At 40.9% G+C, this 23,036-nt stretch overlaps 1 protein-coding gene across 3 annotated transcripts in view; it reads left to right on the forward strand.

The window, feature by feature from the left end:
• The window catches only part of pam (peptidylglycine alpha-amidating monooxygenase), a 220,511-nt gene that overhangs the window by 89,459 nt on the left and 108,016 nt on the right, over positions 1–23,036 (forward strand). For all 3 annotated transcript variants that reach the window (XM_052116273.1, XM_052116275.1, XM_052116274.1), the window contains exons 10-13: positions 3,869–3,949; positions 4,423–4,499; positions 12,278–12,381; positions 18,449–18,642. In XM_052116273.1, the coding sequence (XP_051972233.1) occupies positions 3,869–3,949; positions 4,423–4,499; positions 12,278–12,381; positions 18,449–18,642 (456 nt within the window). The remainder of the gene's footprint in view (positions 1–3,868; positions 3,950–4,422; positions 4,500–12,277; positions 12,382–18,448; positions 18,643–23,036) is intronic.

Genomic DNA, 23,036 nt, shown 5'->3' on the forward strand with positions numbered 1-23,036 from the left:
GCCAAGATAACAAAGGAGTGGCTACGGGACAACTCTGTGAATGTCCTAGAGTGGCCCAGCCAGAGCCCAGACTTGAACCCGATTGAACATCTCTGGAGAGATCTGAAAATGTCATTGAGAGGTCCTGCAAAGAAGAAATAGATGTGCCAAGATTGTAGCATCATACTCAAAAATACCTGAGGCTGTAATTGGTGCCAAAAGTTTTGAGCAAAGGCTGTGAATACTTATGTACATGTGATTTACTTTCGTTTTTTATTTTTAATAAATTTGCAAAGATTTCAAACAAAATTCTTTCACATTGTTATTATGGGGTATTGTTTGTAGAATTTTGAGGAAAATAATGAATTAAATCCATTTGGAATAAGGCTATAACATAACAAAATGTGGAAAAAGTGAAGCGCTGTGAATACTTTCCAGATGCACTGTATGTGTCAAAACTATTATGGTAAAGACAACATTCCTCATTAGTGCAACAAACAAAACCCAAACTTTCTTCAGAACAGAAAAAAGAAAAATGTGCGCATTAACGGCAATGACGACTGTGTCCATCCCTCTAAACTCAGACAGTCCATGTACGCATACGAGAGCCCCTGCCACAACTTTGACATCGGATTGGTCAAGCCCAGAGCTTCTATACAAAAAGTTGTAATACAGAATTACACAATAGAAAATAATCTATAAAACAAGCTCCAGCCCATAAGCGGAATAAACAAAAAAAAACAGCGTAGATTCATCCAATTAATTGTCTCAAATGTGTGCCTCCACAAAACAAACTCCAGCCGCAGCGGAACCAGCAGAAAGAGAAAAAAAGAGGGCCATTCAGTTCTTCAGGCAGACAAAATTGATCATTGTCCTGCAAGAAATTATGCACAAAACCAACTTCAGCCAACAGGAGGCATAAGCACCCAAAACGAGCAGATTCATCCATAAGCTGTCCCAAAGAAATTATATTAAACAAAACAAACTCCAGGCGCTTGGTGGAACCAGCACAAAAAGAAACGAAATAGACTTCCTGTATCCTTGGACAGTCAAGTGTATTTTCAGAGACACAGGTCCACAAGGTGGTAAGATGAAAATCACCAAATGGCTTACTCACTCCAATGTCTTTTATGAAAGGCAATGCTTGCTGTGGGCATGTAAACATTTTACAGCCGTCCTTAGTATCTATTCTCAGTTTGGATGGAAACATTAGTGCAAAAGCAACCTTTCATTGATATAAGAGATTCTTGCATTCCTTGAATTGATCACGTTTCTCTCTTGTCGAATTCACAAAGTCTGGGAACAAGAAAATACTGTTTTTTCCAAGAGAGAACGCCTCGCGTAACACAAAATCTTTATAGGATAATCTCAAGAATCTGGCCAGAATTGATTGGGGCCTGTCTCCCTCCACGGAGCTCTGAGCCGGTACCCTGTGAGCTCGCTCGATTTCCAGCTTATTGCCTGTTATGTCAAGCAGATTCTGGAGGAGCCCGTCTAAGAATTTCACCATATCTCTGCCCTCTTCATGCTCAGGAATTCCAACAATTCAGACGTTGTTTCGCCGGCTACGATTTTCAAGGTCTTTCAATTTTCCCCAAATGCATTCCAAGACTGCCTTGGTCGCTAGCGGGTCAGCAGCTAATTCCCTCTCTGATGACTCCAGATAATAGATCTGTCTCTCGACATCTTACAGTTTTGTAACCAACTCAGAGAATTTAGTCTCTATGGAAGTGATTGTTCAACATATTACAGCAAGATCCTCCAAGTCTGCAACAAACTTCGTCTGCATTGCCAAGATTTCTTTCAGTTCACCGTCCGAATTGAGTCCGGGGCTTTCGGCCTGCTGTTGAGGGGAATCAGCTTGAGCATGTAAGTGTCTTTTACATCTCCAAAGCCCGAAAATGTTGTATTCTTTGACATATTGTCTTCTTCTAACTGTTAAGAGTCAGGGTGCATCCAATCTCACCAGTTTATGACACAAATATTATTAAAACTAGTAATACAAGTATTTTATCTCCTGGTGCAAATCCCTGTTGCCGAGCTACCCTGTTATACAGCCGGGTGAGAGCAAAACTCCACACGCTGGGGTGACTATCACAGGAGAATTTAAAATAGTCTCAAGAACGTCTATCATGGCTGTATAACGGGGAGATCGGCTACGGGAATTTGTACCAGGAGATAACATTTTTGTATTACTGAGCTCTAAATTACTCGCAAATTTTGAAGTCACACGGCAAGTTGGTGAAGTTGATTATGAGCTAGTGCGTTCAGATAGAGGCGGGGCTTGTCAAATTTACCACCTCAACTTACTAAAACCATGGAGAGAGGTGGTCCCATATCCTTGTCAACAGTAGTTCTGGAGAGGGAGGAACTCGGCCCGGAGGTGAGTTTAAAAGTCAATCAGTTCACCCTGGTCCCTTGCTGAGACCACCTTTCGCCATCACAATGTACAGCGTTTTCCAGGTTGCGAAATAATTTCTCTGACATGTTCTCAAACTCTCCCCATCTCATAAAACACCACATCGAGACAACCCCATGGGTAGTGGTACATAGTCGTCCCTGCCGCTTTCCCAAACACAAGAAACAAGTAGTGCGGGAAGAATTAAAGTCAATGCTCAATATGGGCGTAATGGAAGAATCCCACAGCAATTGGGCCAGCCCAGTGGTTCTGGTGCCTAAGCTGGTGCGATGGCTCGGTCTTGTTCTGTGTGGATTATAGAAAGGTCAACACGGTGTCAAAATCTGATGCTTATCCAATTCCTCGTACAACTTTGACAAACTGCTTGATCGGTTGGGCTCAGCTCGCTTTTATTCGATACTTGCTGTGACAAAGGCATATTGGCAGATTCCCTTAATGCTGATGTCACATGAAAAAACGGCCTTCTCCACACCGTTTGGATTACACCAATTTGTGACCCTTCCATTCTCTCTCCCTTTTACAGACTGATGCATCAGACAGAGGGCTGGGTGCTGTTCTGTCCCAAGTGGTGGAGGGGAGGAGCACCCGGTGCTGTACATTAGTCGGATGCTCTCTATGAGAGAGACGAAGTACAGCACCATAGAGAAAGGAGTATCTGGCCATCATGTGGGTGGTCCTCATTCTCCACTACTATTTGTTGGGATGAGCATTCACCCTCTGTTTGGACCACACCCCGCTCCATTGGCTCCACCGCATGAAGGATGTCAATGCCTGGATCACACGTTGGTATCTGGCACTCGAATCATTTAAGTTTGAGGTGGTCCCCAGACCGGAGGCACAGATGACTGTTGTGGACTTCCTCTCCAGAAAAAAAAGGGGGGCAGTCCAGAAGGTTCCCCGGCCTGATTCGGGCAGTGGGGGTATGTGGAGTTGAGGGCGTGGTGAAGCGCCCATCTGGGGAGAGGGAAAGCGGTAAAGACATCCAACTGAGATGAATTGTGACTAATTGCCATTTCCATGTTCACATGGGGAGATACGAGACGATCCAGTCCACCAAAAGGGAGAGAGAGCCTGGCTGAGAAGCTGTTTGTGTTTGAATTGAAGCTACACCATTGCTCTTTAAGCGAATGTGTTTATTTTCTGACATTGCTGAGTTGAAATTGCCATGTCCCGCATCCTCATTTTTGTCCCAAATACGAAAATCTGTTACACTGTGTTGTTTATGTCATGCACTTAACCTAAAGAGACAATAACCATATTAGCATATTTTAAAGTAACCGTAAAATTTTTGAGACTTATAAATATATTAAGAGATTCTTAAGTAATGTACATAAATTAAATACGTAAAAAATGTACAGATCTGGGGGTTGGCACGTACGCTCACCAGTTGTCAGTTGAAACTGCACCTGTGATTATAAAAAATATTGTGATATAGTTCCTTACATTTTTGTTTTTGTGGTTTCTTCACAGTTACTAATGCAGACATTGCTTGCACATACTCATCATCCCCGATGTACCCTTTTGCCTTTAGGACACACACACATCGCCTTGGTGAGTAAATGCATTATTAATTGCTTATGTTAAAGCTGAAGTATGTAACTTCTGTGATCAGATAAGTTCTCTTATCCAACCTTAATATACAGAGACAGTTATAAGTAAGCAATTCATACGTTCATTTTCTTGATAACAGTGAGCACTTTGTCTCTGTGGCACAATGAAAATCCTCTGTTTGTTTTGAGCAACCCGCTAAGACCAACAACAACATTGACTCAACCAGTGGCATGGGTTTGGGGGTGGGGCTATCTCTTTGTTTGCCCAACACCAGATGGGGTCATGTTCAAAAAGGTGTTTTGAAAACAAAGTTCATTTTTGCAATTCCATTTGGTGGCGCTAGTGGTGCAGAAATTACATCAGCTTTAAATGAGCATGTCTATTGAGCTATTCTTGGAAAATGCTCTTACGCTTTTGTAAAGTGATATAGCGTTTATAAAAAATATTATCTGATCATGTTGTCTATGCTTCAGGTAAGGTTGTTAGTGGGTACAGGGTTCGAAATGGACAGTGGACACAGATTGGACGACAGTCTCCACAGCTACCACAGGTACATCTTTAAATGCATCTCCTCTTCTTGGTCAAACATGATGGGAGAATGTTTTGCATCCAGAGAAGAACTGCTATTCATTTTAATTAATCATTCGTAATTGGAGCTCATGTGATTTATAAATACTGTATGTATGGTGTGTGATGCTGTTTTCAAGGGTGACTGATTTGTACTGATTGACTGTCCAGAATGTTAATTCAGCAAGAAAACTGATCTAATTTTCAAATTAGTTTGACATTTATTTTTACTGCCAGTACATTTTGTTTGTGATCTGATTTTCAAAAGCTATGGCCAGTTGTGCACCACCAGTAACATTAGGGTGTCCAACAGTAGAAACACTTACTATGATCAACAATACAGCCAATTGGTGATCTCCAAGTGTGAACACCTCATAATGGAGGGATGTAGTCGTGCAGAAGTTTGACAGTTCTTTTACTGAAAAACATGTAGGGCCCTTTTTTCATAGTGCTACGTCTTAAGGGCAGTGTAATGCGATATTACAACCTACACTGACCATAACTTTCAGTTATTTGCCTTCCCTATGTGCTCTGAAAACACAGCAATCACCTAACACCTTTCACTCGCAATTGCCAGTCATTAATATATAAAAGGCCCTCTTTGCAGGACAACCTTCAGTCATCACAACCAGCCGAATTTCAACTTTACATTTCTGTCAAAAATGTACATGTCTGCTGAATTGAGATATGTGGCTTTTTGTGGACGTTAACCTCTTCCCAATCCTGTAAAATAAAACGCCTAATCAAGGCATACCCAAAGTAAATTTAAAGCTGTTCTTGAACCGTTTGGAGTACATGCATGGAATGTACTCCAAGAATTACTGTAAGTGCTACTGATTTTGAGTAATAGAAGTTTGAATACAATAAAATAGAAGTTTGTTTTTCCGCCTGAAATTTTTTTTTTGCATACAGATGCCTGCAGATGACTATAACTTGTAGCTATTAGCTTGAGAACACAATGGGATCACAGCATGAAGCCTTACCTAGTCCAAGTTCAAACGTTATAACAATACCATAAAAAATGAATATTTTACACGTTTTTCTAAGGGTACACCCAGGCGTTTTACAAAAGTGCCTTTTGGATACTCCAAAAGGACCCTTTGGTAACCTAGGACAAAAAGGCTCCTACTTTTGAACGCTTCAACGTACAGTCATAATTTTGGGCTCTAATGAAAGATGACACTTAGAGCTATCATATTCCATATCCAGATCCACTATTAGTTTTGCTGACACAGAGTAACTGATGCATAAACACATTAGAGTGCCTTTTCCTTCTTGAAACTAAATGTTGTTCATATAAAAGAGTCAAAACTAGTGCTATGGTGGACAATTTGTTTATATAAAAAATACACAACAAACTATTTACATGAATTTTTACACAAAGTATTTACAAACCATTATAAAATTGTACATGTTTCTAGCAACATGCCAGTCATTGTAGCAGTCACATTTGGGTACAAAGCACAAAGGCACATCACAGGAAGAGTACTTCACTGGTGTCTTTGCATGACACTGCCTGCACTTCAGACGACCAGCGGTGCAAGATTTGGTGATGTGCAACGGCCTGTGATGTGCTCTTACGTGGAGCAGGAGATACGGGTCTGGCTGTGGAGTGAGACCCCAACTCTGCCAGCTCCTCAGCAAGGGTCTCTCTGAAAGCCCTCCTCTCTTGATGAGGTGCTGTCCTGCTGCTCCACTTTATGTGGCCCGCATCCGGCTCCCAATCACTATCTGATTCAGTGAGAATAAATAAATGTAATTTACAAGGCTAGACACAACTTTTCCATCTTTTCTGTATTCTATATATATATATATATATATATATATATATATATATATATATATATATATAGAATACAGAAAATATATATATTTTCTGTATAGTTTTTCTTTTCGACTGTGTAAATATGTGTTATTGTATGTATATTTACTGTAAATACTGTATACTTTGCCAATGTACTATGGAACAAATAGATGGGCCTACACTTCCCCATGAATTCAGCATTGTAACAAATAGATGGGCCTACCCTCCCCCACCTCCCCGCATTGTAACAAATAGACTCTCAAACACAACATATATTCTTATTTTCAACTTATATTTATTGATTTATTTATATATATATATATTTCACGTCCATTATATATATATATATATATATATATATATATAAATACATATTTACAGTAAATATACAAAACATCTATATAGCATGTCAATAGATCTGAAACAAACAATGAACTAAAACCTCACACACGCACAAACAAATACAAAAAACACGCACAAACGGTTCAAACACTCACTGAGGAAACACACGACAAAGGGTAATTACAAAATGTGTATTCATTATTCAAACTAAAGCTTATTTATGCGGAATATACAGTAATATATGTTATAAAACACAAGAAAACACTTACTTGTCCAGAGCAATGTCTCATCTCTCCATAAACATTTCCTCTGCCTCCGAATTATCCGTATTGTTTTCAGAAATTTCATCTCCAAACTCTTAATTTAACCTTCTTATATCACATCCTGGGGTGAAAATCCTGTTTTTCGCATCCGTTTCACCATATTTAAATCGCCAAATGTGTAAACAGTTCCAAAACAGCTCTCCAATACTTTTACGTACAGACGCACAAAACACTGGGTAATGGCAAGGCAATTTTGCGCACACACATTACAGAACCATGCTCTAATCGTCCCACTAAAGCTATCACTGTTTTCAGAATTTCATTGGCTATACGATGCGTCAGTCATTTCCACTCTTCGATGTAATTGGTTTGATCAGTAAACAAAGGAAAGTGGGTATGCCCTTACATTCGACACAGACTGTGGTTGGGTATTGAAGGCTTTGGACAGGACATGGAAGCTCCTATTGGGTCAAATGAGGTGTCAATCGAAAGGTCAGAAAGGTCAGCTTCCATTTTGATACCGGATATAGGAAATGTTTATATCTGAACTGAAGTTATTACCGATAATATGTGAAAGATTAGGTACAGCTGCCAGGTGCTTTGAAATGATGCAACAAGAGTCTGTGGATATTTATTGATGTAATAATGTGATTTGGACTAAACATTTTACTTGATTTGATCGTTTGGACATTTGACAATGAAACAACACCGTTTTTGTCGGGAATTTATGGATCAGTGGAATACTATGAGGCTTCATAGGTGAGTTGCCTAAATTTTGTTATTGGTTGTTTATATGTTGGTGGTCTGACAAAGATATAGATCGTACCTGCTGTTGTGATTGTATCTTAAAATGGTTTATATCAATAGAAAATCAAGAAATGTAGCTTTCCAAAGATATGTGGCATGTGTACCAATGTAACACACAGCTGTTTTGTTACTTTTATTTTGTACATTTAAGGGCCCGTCCGCGGGCTGTCTCAGTCCATAAAGTTAACAGTTTTATGTTACTCGGGTTGATTTTTTGAAGTAGGAGTTTCCAGATTTGACTCAGATAAATGTTGGGTTTGTAATTAGCTGTTTGCTTTAGGGTAGAAAATGATGCACTGTGCTTTCAGCTACAGAGTCATTTTGCTTGGCCCTATCATGATCAATAAATCTATTTATCATTAATTTGTCTTTCCAATAGCATCTCATTTTAAAATGCATTTTGTTTTATTTAATTCAGTCTACAAAACATTTTTACCATCAAGCCATGCAGCTGGTTAATACACGTTACAGACAGAAACTCCTCTCAGATTTATCTGACATGCAGTTTAATCCCATCCATTAAAGGTCACAGCCTCCCCTAAACTCACATTTATGAACAGTCCACAAATAGAGGTACTTATTTAATAAAGGACATTAAAATTTACTGATTTACTGTCGGTTGCAGATTTGAGGAGTTCTGCTGGAGACCAGGCTGCTGTGTTGAATTACTAATCATTATGTTCTTGTAAAGGGGTTAAGGGAAAGGAGGAAGCAAGAACTGGCTTATCAATATAAATCATATTTAATTAAATAAAAAGACTCACACAAACACATACAGGGAAACTGCCCGTAAACGTGCTCTCTCTCTGTCACACTACCATCCGCAGTTGGCTCTTATCCCTCTCGGAGGCTTGATTAGCCTGATTAGGGGCCAGGTGTGTAGAATCACGACCTGGCTCCGCCCTCCGCCCTGTCACATTCCTCATTGTTCTCTCAGGCCGGGGATCCCCGTCATGACGTATACCCCCCCCTTTCCCTGGGGGAGGGCATGCCTTACCGTGTCTGCTGGCAGGTCATCCCCACCTTCTTGAATCTGGGAGGGGACAGGGGGAGGGAAATAATAATGATTAAAATAGGGGGTGCTCCCAGTAACAGTGCAGTACCCCCAACAAAAAACACTGTAAAATTTAAACAGAGGGAAAAGGCCTATGCGGAGCGGTAATGGGAGGGAGAGAGGAGAAAGAAAGAAAAAAAACACTTACATGCCTGTTCTCCGATACGCCGTAGCTTGGTCCTCGGTCACTCCTCCACCCTCTAACGGACGACAGCCGCACCTCCCCGGTTAGATCAGAGTCAGTCTTCCGGCCCCTGGCAGACGGAATGCCCTGCCGCATTCTCGGGGAACAGAAGTTGTCTTGGCAGTGGTTCTCCCGCTCCAGGCAGACAGCCGGGAGCCCCTCCCCACTCGCGGTTGGCGGTCATCTCTTAACCCCACCGTGTTTAGTGGCTGGTAGGGGTCTCCCCCACCCCTGGCAGCGGCCCTGACTGCTCCAAGCGGTCGGCTTGGAGCCCCTTCTCCCCTCGCGGTCGGCGGCCATTGGGGTGGATGGTAGCGGCAAGAGCTCCACTACGGCATATCCCTCCTCCTTCCCGGGTTTCGGTATCAGTGTAAAGGGATTAATGGAAAGTAGGAGGCGAGAACTGGCTTGACAATATAAATAATATTTAATGACAAACTTAACCCAAAACACACAAATACACACATATGTTTTCGTGGCCACTTTTGGCTATGCCCAATGATCATGCGCTGTGTCCAATAGAGTTTTCACAAGAATGCTAATTTGAATTTTCTTGCCAGCGTAACACACAGGTTGGTGGGATTGCTTGCACTATCTATGGGTGCATTGTATGTTATTGAAGTGGCACAATTTGCTAATTTCCTGTGAAATATTAAACATGTCTATTCTCAGGGCAAAGTCTAAACTCCTGCATTTGCAGTTTGGGGATTCCACCAGCTGAGGATATCAAAGAGCTATTGATCACTTTTAATACTAGCCAGAATTTGTGTCAGTATATCAATATGATTAATAACAGTAATACGTTTATTTTGTATAGCGCCTTTCCGAAGCTCAAGGATGTTTTAGAGAAATTAAACATTAAACAATAAACAGAGAAACATATACAGGAGACTGTATATATAAAAAATACATTACCAAACCATAAACAATGGGAGAGCAGCAAAGCAAAGAGCTGTGTCCTAGAACACTGTCAAGACTGTATTGCTTACCGCTCATTTACACTACTAAATCCTTGAATGAAATAGGCTGTCTTCAATTATTTCGACAATGCTTGACAGGGAATGGAGCATATTATAGGATGCAAATGGTGCAATAACCAGAGAAGAACCTCAGAATTAAATTGTACCTCACACAGTGCATCAGCTGTTTGCGCACATAATTTTTATTGATGGTCTCAGACGCAGAGGCAACTGAGATTCATCCTCCGCCACCCTGGTTGAGGCGGGTCACCACGAGGACTTGGAGCGCATTAGGAATTGGACATTCTAAATTGGGGAGAAAAAGGGGAGAAAATCAAGAGAAAAAAATCTTCATGGCCACGCCCACTAACTTTGTGATAACATATTGCATAGTGCTGCATTTAAGACGTAGTGCTCTTAAAATAGGGCTCTTCATATTAATTGAGAGACTACATTTTATTTTACACAAGTATTTAATTTTTTGAAATGTCATGCCGCAGATCCAGAAATAGTCACCTGTTACAGGACCTAAGATATACACATTGTGTTATGCATATGCATTAAAACAAAAATATTTTATGTTGATAAAAAAACATCCATGTACATGTTAAGCATCATCTACTCGTTTATTATTAGTTCATGGATGTGTTTGTATTTGTTGTTATGTACAGTGAGGAAAATAATTATTTGAACACCCTGCTATTTTGCAAGTTCTCCCACTTGGAAATCATGGAGGGGTCTGAAATTGTCATCGTAGGTGCATGTCCACTGTGAGAGACATAATCTAAAAAAAAAATCCAGAAATCACAATGTATGATTTTTTAACTATTTATTTGTATGATACAGCTGCAAATAAGTATTTGAACACCTGTCTATCAGCTAGAATTCTGACCCTCAAAGACCTGTTAGTCTGCCTTTAAAATGTCCACCTCCACTGCATTTATTATCCTAAATTAGATGCACCTGTTTGAGGTCGTTAGCTGCATAAAGACACCTGTCCACCCCATACAATCAGTAAGAATCCAACTACTAACATGGCCAAGACCAAAGAGCTGTCCAAAGACACTAGAGACAAAATTGTACACTTCCATAAGGCTGGAAAGGGCTACGGGGAAATTGCCAAGCAGCTTGGTGAAAAAAGGTCCACTGTTGGAGCAATCATTAGAAAATGGAAGAAGCTAAACTTGACTCCCTCGGACTGGGGCTCCATGCAAGATCTCACCTCGTGGGGTCTCAATGATCCTAAGAAAGGTGAGAAATCAGCCCAGAACTACACGGGAGGAGCTGGTCAATGACCTGAAAAGAGCTGGGACCACCGTTTCCAAGGTTACTGTTGGTAATACACTAAGACGTCATGGTTTGAAATCATGCATGGCACGGAAGGTTCCCCTGCTTAAACCAGCACATGTCAAGGCCCGTCTTAAGTTTGCCAATGACCATTTGGATGATCCAGAGGAGTCATGGGAGAAAGTCATGTGGTCAGATGAGACAAAAATAGCACTTTTTGGTCATAATTCCACTAACCGTGTTTGGAGGATGAAGAATGACGAGTACCAGCCCAAGAACACCATCCCTACTGTGAAGCATGGGGGTGGTAGCATCATGCTTTGGGGGTGTTTTTCTGCACATGGGACAGGGCGACTGCACTGTATTAAGGAGAGGATGACCGGGGCCATGTATTGCGAGATTTTGGGGAACAACCTCCTTCCCTCAGTTAGAGCATTGAAGATGGGTCGAGGCTGGGTCTTCCAACATGACAATGACCCGAAGCACACAGCCAGGATAACCAAGGAGTGGCTCTGTAAGAAGCATATCAAGGTTCTGGCGTGGCCTAGCCAGTCTCCAGACCTAAACCCAATAGAGAATCTTTGGAGGGAGCTCAAACTCCGTGTTTCTCAGCGACAGCCCAGAAACCTGACTGATCTAGAGAAGATCTGTGTGGAGGAGTGGGCCAAAATCCCTCCTGCAGTGTGTGCAAACCTGGTGAAAAACTACAGGAAACGTTTGACCTCTGTAATTGCAAACAAAGGCTACTGTACCAAATATTAACATTGATTTTCTCAGGTGTTCAAATACTTATTTGCAGCTGTATCATATAAATAAATAGTTAAAAAATCATATATTGTGATTTCTGGATTTTTTTTTTTAGATTATGTCTCTCACAATGGACATGCACCTACGATGACAATTTCAGACCCCTCCATGATTTCTAAGTGGGAGAACTTGCAAAATAGCAGGGTGTTCAAATACTTATTATCCTCACTGTATCTGCAGACATTTTCATATTTTTTGTCTCTTCCATGCTGATTAGAAATGACGGTAAATAAAATTACTTTCCTTGATTGCAGGCTTTTTATCCAGCTTCCAACACCATTGACATTAAAAATGGAGACATACTGGCTGCTCGTTGTGTGTTCACAGGAGAAGGAAGAACCATTAAGACTCGAATCGGGTAAGTTCACAATCTTGCCGATAATTATAAAATTTTCCATTTAGTTAGACTCCCACTGTTTCATAATGCAGCTTATTAACACATTGTTTCATAATGCAGCTTATTAACATTTTGTTTTTGTTTTATTTGTCCCCCTTGTTTGTTACTGAGGTAGTAAGTGTGTTGTATAAGCGATTCTGGTTTATGCATGCTGTTGATTTTTTCAGAATTTCTCTTTTGCGCTTTTTGCACACTGTTGTAGTTCTCTTCTGAAATTCACATCCACAAAGTGTGTGACAAACGGCTGTTATGCCTCTCCTTGAGACTGTTTGTGTGGTGTTTGAAAAATTGTTGATTATACACATCACTGGCCTGCTCTTCGCTTTCTCTGTGTTTCATCATATCTCATTTCAGCTTGACTGCGTGGGCATATTTGTGCACCTGCCTTGTCATTTCTGTTACCATGGTGATAGGGAAAGCACTCAATAATGCATTGACACATCTTTCAGGAAGCGGCCTCTCCCACACAAACACTTGATAGAGACGTGATATTAGAACGCAGCTTTGGAAATGAAGTCAGAGACATATAGACAATAAAATTAAAAATTAAAAACACCACAGAGCACATAGTGTGGTTTTTAAGTAGTTGTTGCTACTTTGTATTTTGGAGTTAGATTAGTATAATGTCTGGCTTTCCTCAGCAAGAACTGCACAGCAAGAGACCATCTGACTGACATGTAAATTGACCGACCTCAGTTTGATTTTATACGTGATGTTGAGGAGCAAGTAATTATTTAAGTTGCTATTCTAAGAACAAAACGTGTTTGTTTGATACTAATCAAAACTCAAAAAAATGTACTAGTCAGTTGAATCACTTTCATACACAGACCTGGACGAGCTCACAGATACTGTGACATCATATATCAGTTTCATGTGAGGATATGTGCATTCCTACTTAGACATTTTTATCATTCAATAATGATAAGCCATGGTTTACAGGAAAACTCAGACAGCTTTGTCATATCAAAGAGGATGCTTACAGAAGTGGGGATAAAATATTGTAAAACCAGGCCAAGAACACATTGACTAAGGAAATCAGAGTGGCTAAAATAAGCTACTCTGAAAAGCTGAAAAAACTGTTTTCACCCAGTGACCTGCATCTGTGTGGAAAGGCCAAAAAAGCATTACTAAGCTTATGATACCTCCCCCTTGCTCTGTAGAGAGTCAACTAATGGCTGATGAACTGAATGTGTTTTACTGCAGGTTTGAAAAGCCCAGTCTCACACCCTTCCCCTGCTCTTCACTTCACACACACACACACACACACACACACACACACACACACACCCTTCCTGGAACCCCCTCCTGCTACTCAATCTGCACTTATGATCTGTGAGAAGGATGTGTGCTGAGTCTTTCAGAAACAATAGACTAGGAAATCTTCTGGCCCAGATGGTGTTTCACCTGCCTGTCTGAAAGTCTGCTCTGACCAACTGGCCCCCAACTTCACACATATCTTCAGTAGATCACTGGAGCAGTGTGAAGTTCCCTGCTGCTTTAAATACTTCACCATCATTCCAGTCCCCAAAAATGCCAAAATCACAGGACTAAATGTCTACAGACCTGCCGCTCTCACGTCTGTGGTCATGAAGACCCTCACTTTTAGCACTAGCACTCCTCAGGGAGTTCTCTCTCCACTGCTCTTCTGTACACAAATGACTGCATTGCAAAAGACCCCATTGTTAAGCTCCTGAAGTTTGCAGATGACACAACGGTCATCCGTGACGGTGACATAGACTCCATTGTGAAGAAGACTCAGCAGAGGTTGTACTTCCTTCGGCAGCTGAGGCAGCTCAACCTGCCACAGGAGCTACTGACACAGTTCTGCTCGGCCGTCATTGAGACTTTCCTGTGTACATCTATAACTATCTGGTTTGGTTCAGCCACCAAATCAGACAGAGTGAAACTACAATGGACAGACAGGACTGCTGAGAGGATTATTAGTGCCTCCCTGTGAGGAAAGGACAGGTGCAGGTAGAATCACTCTGGACTCTACACACCTTGCCCACTCCCGCTTTGAACTGTTGCCCTCTGACCGGCGCTACAGAGCACTGAGTACCAGGACATCCAGACACAAGAACAGTTTCTACCCTCAAGCCATTTTCCACATGAACAGTTAAACTGCCTCAGAACTCTCCCATTGTGCAGTAATGTAAATAAATATCTCATGAATATACACTGGATATAAAAGTCTACACACCCCTCTTAAAATGCCAGGTTCTTGTGATGCAAAAGAATGAGACAAAGATAAATCATGTCAGAACGTTTTACACCTTTAATGTGACCTATAACATGAACAATTCAATTGAAAAACAAACTGAAATCTTTGAGGGGGAAAAATAAAAAATAAAAAAACCTCACAATAACCTGGTTGCATAAGAGTGCACACCCTTAAACTAATACTTTGTTGAAGCACCTTTTGATTTTATTACAGCACTCAGTCTTTTTGGGTTGGAGTCTATTAGCATGGCACATCTTGACGTGGCAATATTTGCCCACTCTTCTTTGCAAAAGCGCTCCAAATCTGTCAGATTGGGAGGACATCTCCTGTGCACAGCCCTCTTCAGATCACCCCACAGATGTTCAATTGGATTCAGGTCTGGGCTCTGGCTGGGCCATTCCAAAACATTAATCTTCTTCTGGTGAAGCCATGCTTTTGTGGATTTGGATGTGTGCTTTGGGTCATTGTCGTGCTGAAATGTGAACTTCATCTTCAGCTTTCTAATGGACGCCTGAAGGTTTTGTGCCAAAATTGTCTGGTATTTAAAACTGTTCATAATTCCCTCCACCCTGACTAAGGCCTCGGTTCCAGCTGAAGAAAAACAGCCCCAAAGCATGATGCTGCCACGACCATGCTTCACTGTGGGTATAGTGTTCTTTGGGTGATGTGCAGTGTTGTTTTTGCACCAAACATACCTTTTGGTATTATGGCCAAAAAGTTCAACCTTGGTTTCATCAGACCATAACACATTTTCCCACGTGCTTTTGGGAGACTTGATGTTTGTTTTTGCAAAAATATCCTGGGAGAGAAAGCGCACAGTTTTACCTCGACCGAGGGAAAGGGCGCTAGGTGCAAACAATCCACCCTGTCAGTTCATCAGCGTGTTACCGAGTTCTACCGGCTCAGACCTGAGAAAACACAGGACAATACTGACTCAACCCTGAGATTGTAAAATTTCGCAAAGGTATTAGGTGTTGCCCAACCCGCTGCTCTACATATGTCTGGCAGAGAGGTGCCCCTGGCCAGTGCCCACGAGGACACAACACTCCTTGTTGAGTGTGCTCGGACCCGCAAGGGGGGGGGGCACAGCCTGGGTGTGATAGGCCAATGAAATGGCGTCCACCACCCATTGGGAAAGCCTCTGTTTGGAGACAGCGTTCCCTTTACGCTGTCCACCAAAGCAGACAAAGAGCTGCTCAGAATGTCTAAAGCTCTGCATGCGGTCCAAGTAGATACGCAAAGCACGTACTACACACAGCAATGAAGGGGCTGGGTCTGCCTCCTCCCGGGGCAGCGCTTGCAGGGTCTCTACCTGGTCTCTGAAGGGTGTGGTAGGAACCTTGGGCACGTAGCCCGGTCGCGGTCTAAGACACATGCGTGTCTGCCGGACCGAACTCCAGGCAAGTGTCGCTAACAGAGAACGCTTGCAGGTCCCCGACCCTCTTGATGGAGGCGAGCGTGATCAGCAGGGCAGTCTTTAGAGAGAGGGTCCTGAGTCCAACTGATTCTAGCGGCTCGAAGGGGGGTCTCTGAAGGCCTGTGAGGCACTGAGAGATCCCAGGAGGGGAACAGGCTTGGCCGGGAGGGATTTTAAGAGGCACCTCTTAGGAACCTGATGATTAAGTTGTGCTTACCCAAAGACTTGCCGTCTACTGTGTCGTGGTGGGCCACAATAGCAGCAACATACACCTTCAAGGTGGACGGGGACAGCCTCCCCTCCAACCTCTCCTGCAGGAATAGGAGCACTGACCTAACTGGACACCTCTGTGGGTCTTCAGCCTGGGAAGAACACCAATTCGCGAACAAGCACCACTTCCAGGCGCATGGTCCCTTTAAAACATTTCCAGAGGCTCCTGGGGAAAAGTTTTAAAGGGACCATGTGCCTGGCCTGAAGGTGGCGAGGCAGTTCAGCACTGACTGTGCCCGCTCGTTGGTGAGACTTGCTAACATTAAGACTGAGTCTAAATCCATGCCGAGACAAGAGATATTCTGTTCCGGGGTGAGTTTGCTCTTTTCTCACTTGACCTGAAGCCCCAAGCGGCTGAGGTGCCTGAGCACCTGGTCTCTGTGAGTGCATAGTAACTCTCGGGAGTGGGCCAGTAAGAGCCAGTCATCAAGGTAATTGAGTATGTGGATGCCAGCTTCTCAGAGTGGGGCAAGAGCTGCCTCTGCAACTTTCGTGAAGACGCGAGGTGACAGAGACATGCCGAAGGGGAGGACTTTGTACTGATATGCCTGGCCGTCGAACGCGAACCTTAGGAAGGGTCTGTGTCGAGGCAGAATTGAGATGTGAAAGTACGCGTCCTTCAGGTCTACCGCTGCGAACCAATCTAAATGCCAGACGCAAGTTAAGATGTGTTTTTTGCGTGAGCATTTTGAAAGGGAGTTTGTATAAGGCCCGGTTGTAAATACATGTTGCTCACATATTATTGTAGTCCAGTTTGTGCTGAATACAGTGTTATCAGACTTAAGCCATTAATATGTTTTTAAGCATCTGAAAAAAGCACAAATGTCAAGGCATGTCAAAACTTCTCCAGGGCCCACAACACCCTCAGACCCCAGAGGGTTAACATGAGTTTAAATGTGATTGGTTAATTCTGAACACAGCCACATCCCCAGTTTAAGAGGGTGTGCACACTTATGCAACCAGATTATTGTAAGGTTTTTCATTTTCTCCACACGAAGATTTCAGTTTGTTTTCAATTGAATTGTTCACATTATAGGTCACATTTAAAGTGGAAAAAGTTCTGACATGATTTATCTTTGTCTCATTCAAAAAACCTGGCATTTTAACATGGGTGTGTAGACTTTTTATATCCACTGTATTTAAATCCACTCAGATTTTATTAAATAACTGTACACACCCCTACCTTGAACATGTACATATGCCATTCTATGATATATGTCTTATTATTTGTGTCAATTTATACTCTTACCTTATTTTATATTGTCCTGTGTGCACTTGTTTCTCCTATCATTAATCATTAATATCCTTGTGTATGTGAGAACACTTGGCAATAAAGCTAATTCTGATTCTTCTGATTATAATTAGTCCGATTTTTTTCAGATATCTATCTTTTTCTTCCTTTCGTTATTTATTAAATATATGTTTTTGTGAGGAGGGGGCAAGTTTTGTCATTATTAGCAACATTCACTCTGATAAATTGATCACCTGTAACCATGGTTACACCCAGTACTCCTCAAACCATCAGATTAATTTGGGCAGAAGTGCAGAGCCAAAGCCCGACTGACTTGAGGGCCAAAAGTTACATAGTGTAAATTGAAATAAATTGTCATTGTAATTTTTATTATGAGCATTTACATTTTCTGTTCATGCAAATAAGCCCACTTTCATATTTTAAAGAGCCAGTTTAGGTGACTAGATTGTGGTGGTTGAGTAATGCTATCGGTGGGATCAGTTTATTCTCAGTGAATTCCCCCCCTGAATAACTTTCAAAGAGTCAGTGGCACAAACTTTACTACATTTAAAAAATGTTATACAAATTTTTTTTCAAATTCGGCAAGTAGTTGTTCCTCATTAAAGAATCCTGGGAAATTAAACTTTGTCAATAAACTTAAAATCAACTGTTACCCAGCTGACTGATATCAAATCCTAACTCCCTGAAATTGTGTAAAGCCAGCCAAGTTTGCCATTTGAAAATCTCTTGCCATTTTTGTGTGCAGTGTGGTGGTCTGTGGGTGTGCCATCTGAGGCTGAGACTAGTTCTGCTCTTAGTTGGTTGTTCTTGCAGTCACAGCTTTATTTTGTGGAAATAATTTGTTCATTATTTGTTTCCTCCCTCACAGTGGCACCTCAGATGACGAGATGTGTAACTTCTACATCATGTACTACATGGACAGCACACATGCTGAGCCTTACATGGACTGCATGGATCACGGCAGTAGTAAGCTGTTCCAAAACATCCCTACTGAGGCCAACGTTCCCATCCCGATCAGTCCAGACCACATGTCTATGATGCACATGCCTGCTGCTCATAAAGGTACCAACAAATATTTGTATTAGATTAAAATCGTGTATCCTAGTGTAAGTAATTTAGTATCACAGTAGTGCTATCACAATATAGTTATTTTGCTGAAAGTTCAGTAAAAAAAAAATACAAAATAATAATAAATGTTTTTATATGACAACCATTAAGTGATGCCTATTTTTGAATAGTCCATTAAATGAAATATATTTAAAATAGAAAGTGTAACCTATTTTATTAAATTTTTTTCTGAAGTTTAACTTGAGTTTAAAATAAGAGACTCAAAACAGTAAAAGTATATTATTAAATGGATAGTACTGACTGTAAATTCTGATAAGCTGCGTTCAAAATCATTAAAGTAGTCATGTCATGAGGAATCATATTTTGAGGTTGGGCAGGCTGGGGTGGGGTGTGCTTGTAGGGGGGAAAATGTATTATACCTTAATCCCCTGTACATGTATAAAACAACATTTGCTGCTTTAATATTTGCTGATATAATGCCATTTTTTGAAGACAGCCAAAGATTTACCAAATTTTTGTAAATATTTGGAAATTATATGAACAAAAATGCTTGTAAAATGAGTCTGTACACACTAACATTCCTGTTTTACCCACAAAGTTTAAGCCATGTTGCCAGGCTGTTCTTTAGAATGATTAATGAGGTCAAATGATTAAGTAAAAGAATGACAATTCAAGATTTTAGGTTAGAATTTAAGCAGTAAAGTCAGCATTTGCAGGTATTGTATACGGTCAACATAAAAAAAAAGATGCATGCATAGCAATTATACAAAATCAGAAAACGCTGTTTCAAAAAGAGTTAGATGGAGAATGGCATGTCATACCACAGGACATGCCAACTTCCCAAAAGTATTTTGTGTCAGCTACCCCATAAAATGATCAAGTCAGCTCGAAAATAAATCAATCAATCATATTATTATAGCATTATTCTGTATACTGTATGTTGTTTTAGAAATGAAAATCCAACAAATACCAAATAAGATCGATCTTTAACCAGTTGGGCTCAGGTGCATTGAATAGGCCAGAAAATTTGGAGATACAGACCAGGTTTCTTGATGATAATGTGGGAAATTGTGCCATTTAATGTAAATTTAATCTACACTTTTTTTCTTATTTTGAAGAAAACAAATACCAGCACACATTAAGCAGAACTAAAGCAGGAACTGTCAGGTCCAAATAAGTGAAACTAATGCTGAAACTCATGAAACATTTATCTCAGAAGTGAGTTATACACTGTAGGTTTGTTATTCGTTGACATTTGGTTTCTCCTAACAATTTTGCAAAGATTTCATTAGGACAATTAGTTTAAAGAATATATGACTATTATCATGCCGGCTAAACCGTTTGACTAAAACAAGACAATGCTTGCTGTAGCTGGAGCTGGATGTGTGTGTGTTTGAGAGAGAGAGAGAGAGAGAGAGCGTGTGCATTCACCTGTTGCCACACCCAAGCAGAGATGCTGTCAGCTTTCTGAAGGTCAGATTTCTCCATGTTAAAATATCTGTCCAAGCGGAGGTATTCCTCTCTATTTTGCGGTAGCTGATGTGCAAGAGTCATTCCCTATAGAAACTGCGATGTCCTCCTCCATTTTATACAGTATGTACATTCAGGTCCATAAATATTGGGACATTGACACAATTCTAATCTTTTTGGCTCTATACACCACCACAATGGATTTGAAATTAAACGAACAAGATGTGCTTTAACTGCAGATTTTCAGCTTTAATTTGAGTGTATTTACATCCAAATCAGGTGAACGGTGTAGGAATTACAACAGTTTGTATATTTGCCTCCCACTTTTTAAGGGACCAATTGTGTCGATGTCCCAATATTTATGGACCTGACTGTATCCAATGTGGAAACTCTGGTAAGAGGTTAGCACCTTGAGTTCTGTAATTAATCAGTCTGTGGTGTCTCTCAGTTGTGATGTGCCTTAATGCTGAAGTTGTTTGTTTAAAGCTGTTTAAAGCTATTTCCTAGCTTTAGTTATGTAGTAGTAATACAAGTGATCATGGAGCGCTGTTCTATGTAAACAATTAATAAAAAAATTTACTTCACGTCATTTTTGTGATCTTTTGCCACCACCTGCTGGCTAACATATGTAATGTAAAAAAAAAATTATGTAAAAAGAGACACATAGCCTACATTAGCTCTTAACACATATGCACTGCTCTTACACTTTAGTTTAGGACGACGAACACAAGTGGAGTGATACACACATTGAAGCGTCCAAGTGCTGATGGTGTCAAACCATCAGTGCTCATGGAACATCTCTCGCCCAATCAGATTCGAGGACCGGAACTAACTGTTGTATATTATAACATAATTACTGTCATGATCAGCAAGGCAATCATGTATTAAAAGTAACCTTCATTAACCTGACATTGTTTGCCCTGTAATCCTGAAAAACAATAGGTGATAGCTGTTTATCCTTGGCCTGTACTGTTAACTGCTTGTGTGTGTTGGTTCTGTTCACTGCCGAACCAACTGGTTGATGGAGGCTTCTGATGGGTCTTAAAGGTGTAAGTAAACCGCATCCCATCCTATGTGTAAACAGACATGGAAGATGTGAGCTGTCACAGCTGTAAAGACCAGCATCTCTCCTTTACCCTCTGTTGAAGCACCCCAACATTAGGAAAGAGGGCTGAACAGTTCCTGATTGCGTCAGTGCAGGATTATGTGTGTGTGACATTGTATTTTATATTGTGTGTTATGCACATTTAAGCATGGATTTTATGTCTTCGGCTCATTTTAGCATGTTTGTGTTTTTGGCTCATATCAGCGTGTATTGTTTGTGAAATCACAATATGATTTAAGCTTTGCAACGGAACAGATATTAAAAGATCGGGCTGTTAAAAACACTATTGACCCCTGATCACAAAATCCGTAAGTATCTAGTTTAATTAATTAAAAGAATAGTTCACCCAAAAATGAAAATTCTCTCATCATTTACTCTCACTCATGCCATTCCAGAATTTTATGACTTACTTTCTTCTGCAGAACACAAAAATAGTTTGAATAATATCAGCTCTGTTGGTCCATACAATGCAAAATAATGGTGACCAAAATTTTGAAGCTCCAGAAAGCACAAATGCCAGCATAGAAGTAATCCATATGACTCAAGTGGTTAAATCCATGTCTTCAATAGTGGCACAATCACTTGGGGTGAGAAATAGGTCAATATAAAAGTACTTTTTCCAGTGTAAATCTTCACTTCGGGCGAGCTCTCCTATGCACATTTATGAGAGGACCGAGAGCACAGCTCTGTTTGTTTACAACAGAACAGTGTACACAAGATTTATTGGTTTTGCTTTAGATCTTATTTTGTTTGGGTGTGTATGCGTGTTTATCCTGGATGCTGGAACCGATAGAAAGTGAAATGATCCCCACGGCATCATCGCAGGAGGAACCTCAGACTTTTCACAGATTCATACGAAACGATCTTGAGTGACTGAAGAAGCTATGGCTGCTGTTTTCACCAGTCTATTTCAGAGTTACTGGGGAAACACACAACAATATTATCAGCTATGCCTATTCTGTTTCTACAAGGAACTAAGGTATATGAGGAGATATAAATGTAGAAATTCATCTGATATTTTACGGTTGTCAAGCTAAGATACTGTCAAGATTAGATTTACATCAGTTGTAGAACTACCTCAATCTCATAAAATTATTTTGTTAATACATTCCATGTCATAGTACACTAAGCTTTTCTCTTATTACAATATACATTGATACATAGTAAAGTCTAGGAGTAGCTGTGAAATTCTTCTACATAACAGTCTATGCAACACATTTAAGCATGTTATTGTAGAGGCAGTTTGTTTAACCTTTGTTCTCTTACGAGAGTTTCTCTCGTATTGCGTAAGCTAGCTTACGCTACGGGAAAGATTCATCTTTTCTGAGATATTGAAGCCAAAAAATTATCCTTAATTTTGTATCATTTGTCAACGCTGTACAGCAACTGCAGACCTTGAGCGGGCTAGCTAGCGAGCTCATTGGTTTCTCTGCGGCAACTGCTGCAGCCTATAGACAAACTTGGGCGAACTCGCGTCCAATGAGAGGCGTCCGCGCGCTTACTGCATCAAAGCCCGCCAAAATGGGCGTGGCTAGAGTGCATATAAGCGTAGTTCGTACGCTGGAACCCTGATTTTCATCTCTTCGCATCTCTGAACTGGAAGCCGCGTCGCCGTTCGAGGGGCATCTAGCAAGCTTGGACAGCGCTCGAAAAAGCCGGCCGTCTCCGCCACCTTCAGCCATCCTGCGAGCTACGCCATCCGGCGACGTATCATTTTTAAGAGCAAGCTAGTTCTTAACGAACTTCACAAAAGAGTAACGAGCGTCTTTTTTAACTCTTTCCCCGCCAGCGTTTTTAAAAAAAAGTTGCCAGC

The sequence above is a fragment of the Xyrauchen texanus genome, chromosome 43 (assembly GCF_025860055.1).
Source record: "Xyrauchen texanus isolate HMW12.3.18 chromosome 43, RBS_HiC_50CHRs, whole genome shotgun sequence".
Lineage (NCBI taxonomy): Eukaryota > Metazoa > Chordata > Actinopteri > Cypriniformes > Catostomidae > Xyrauchen > Xyrauchen texanus.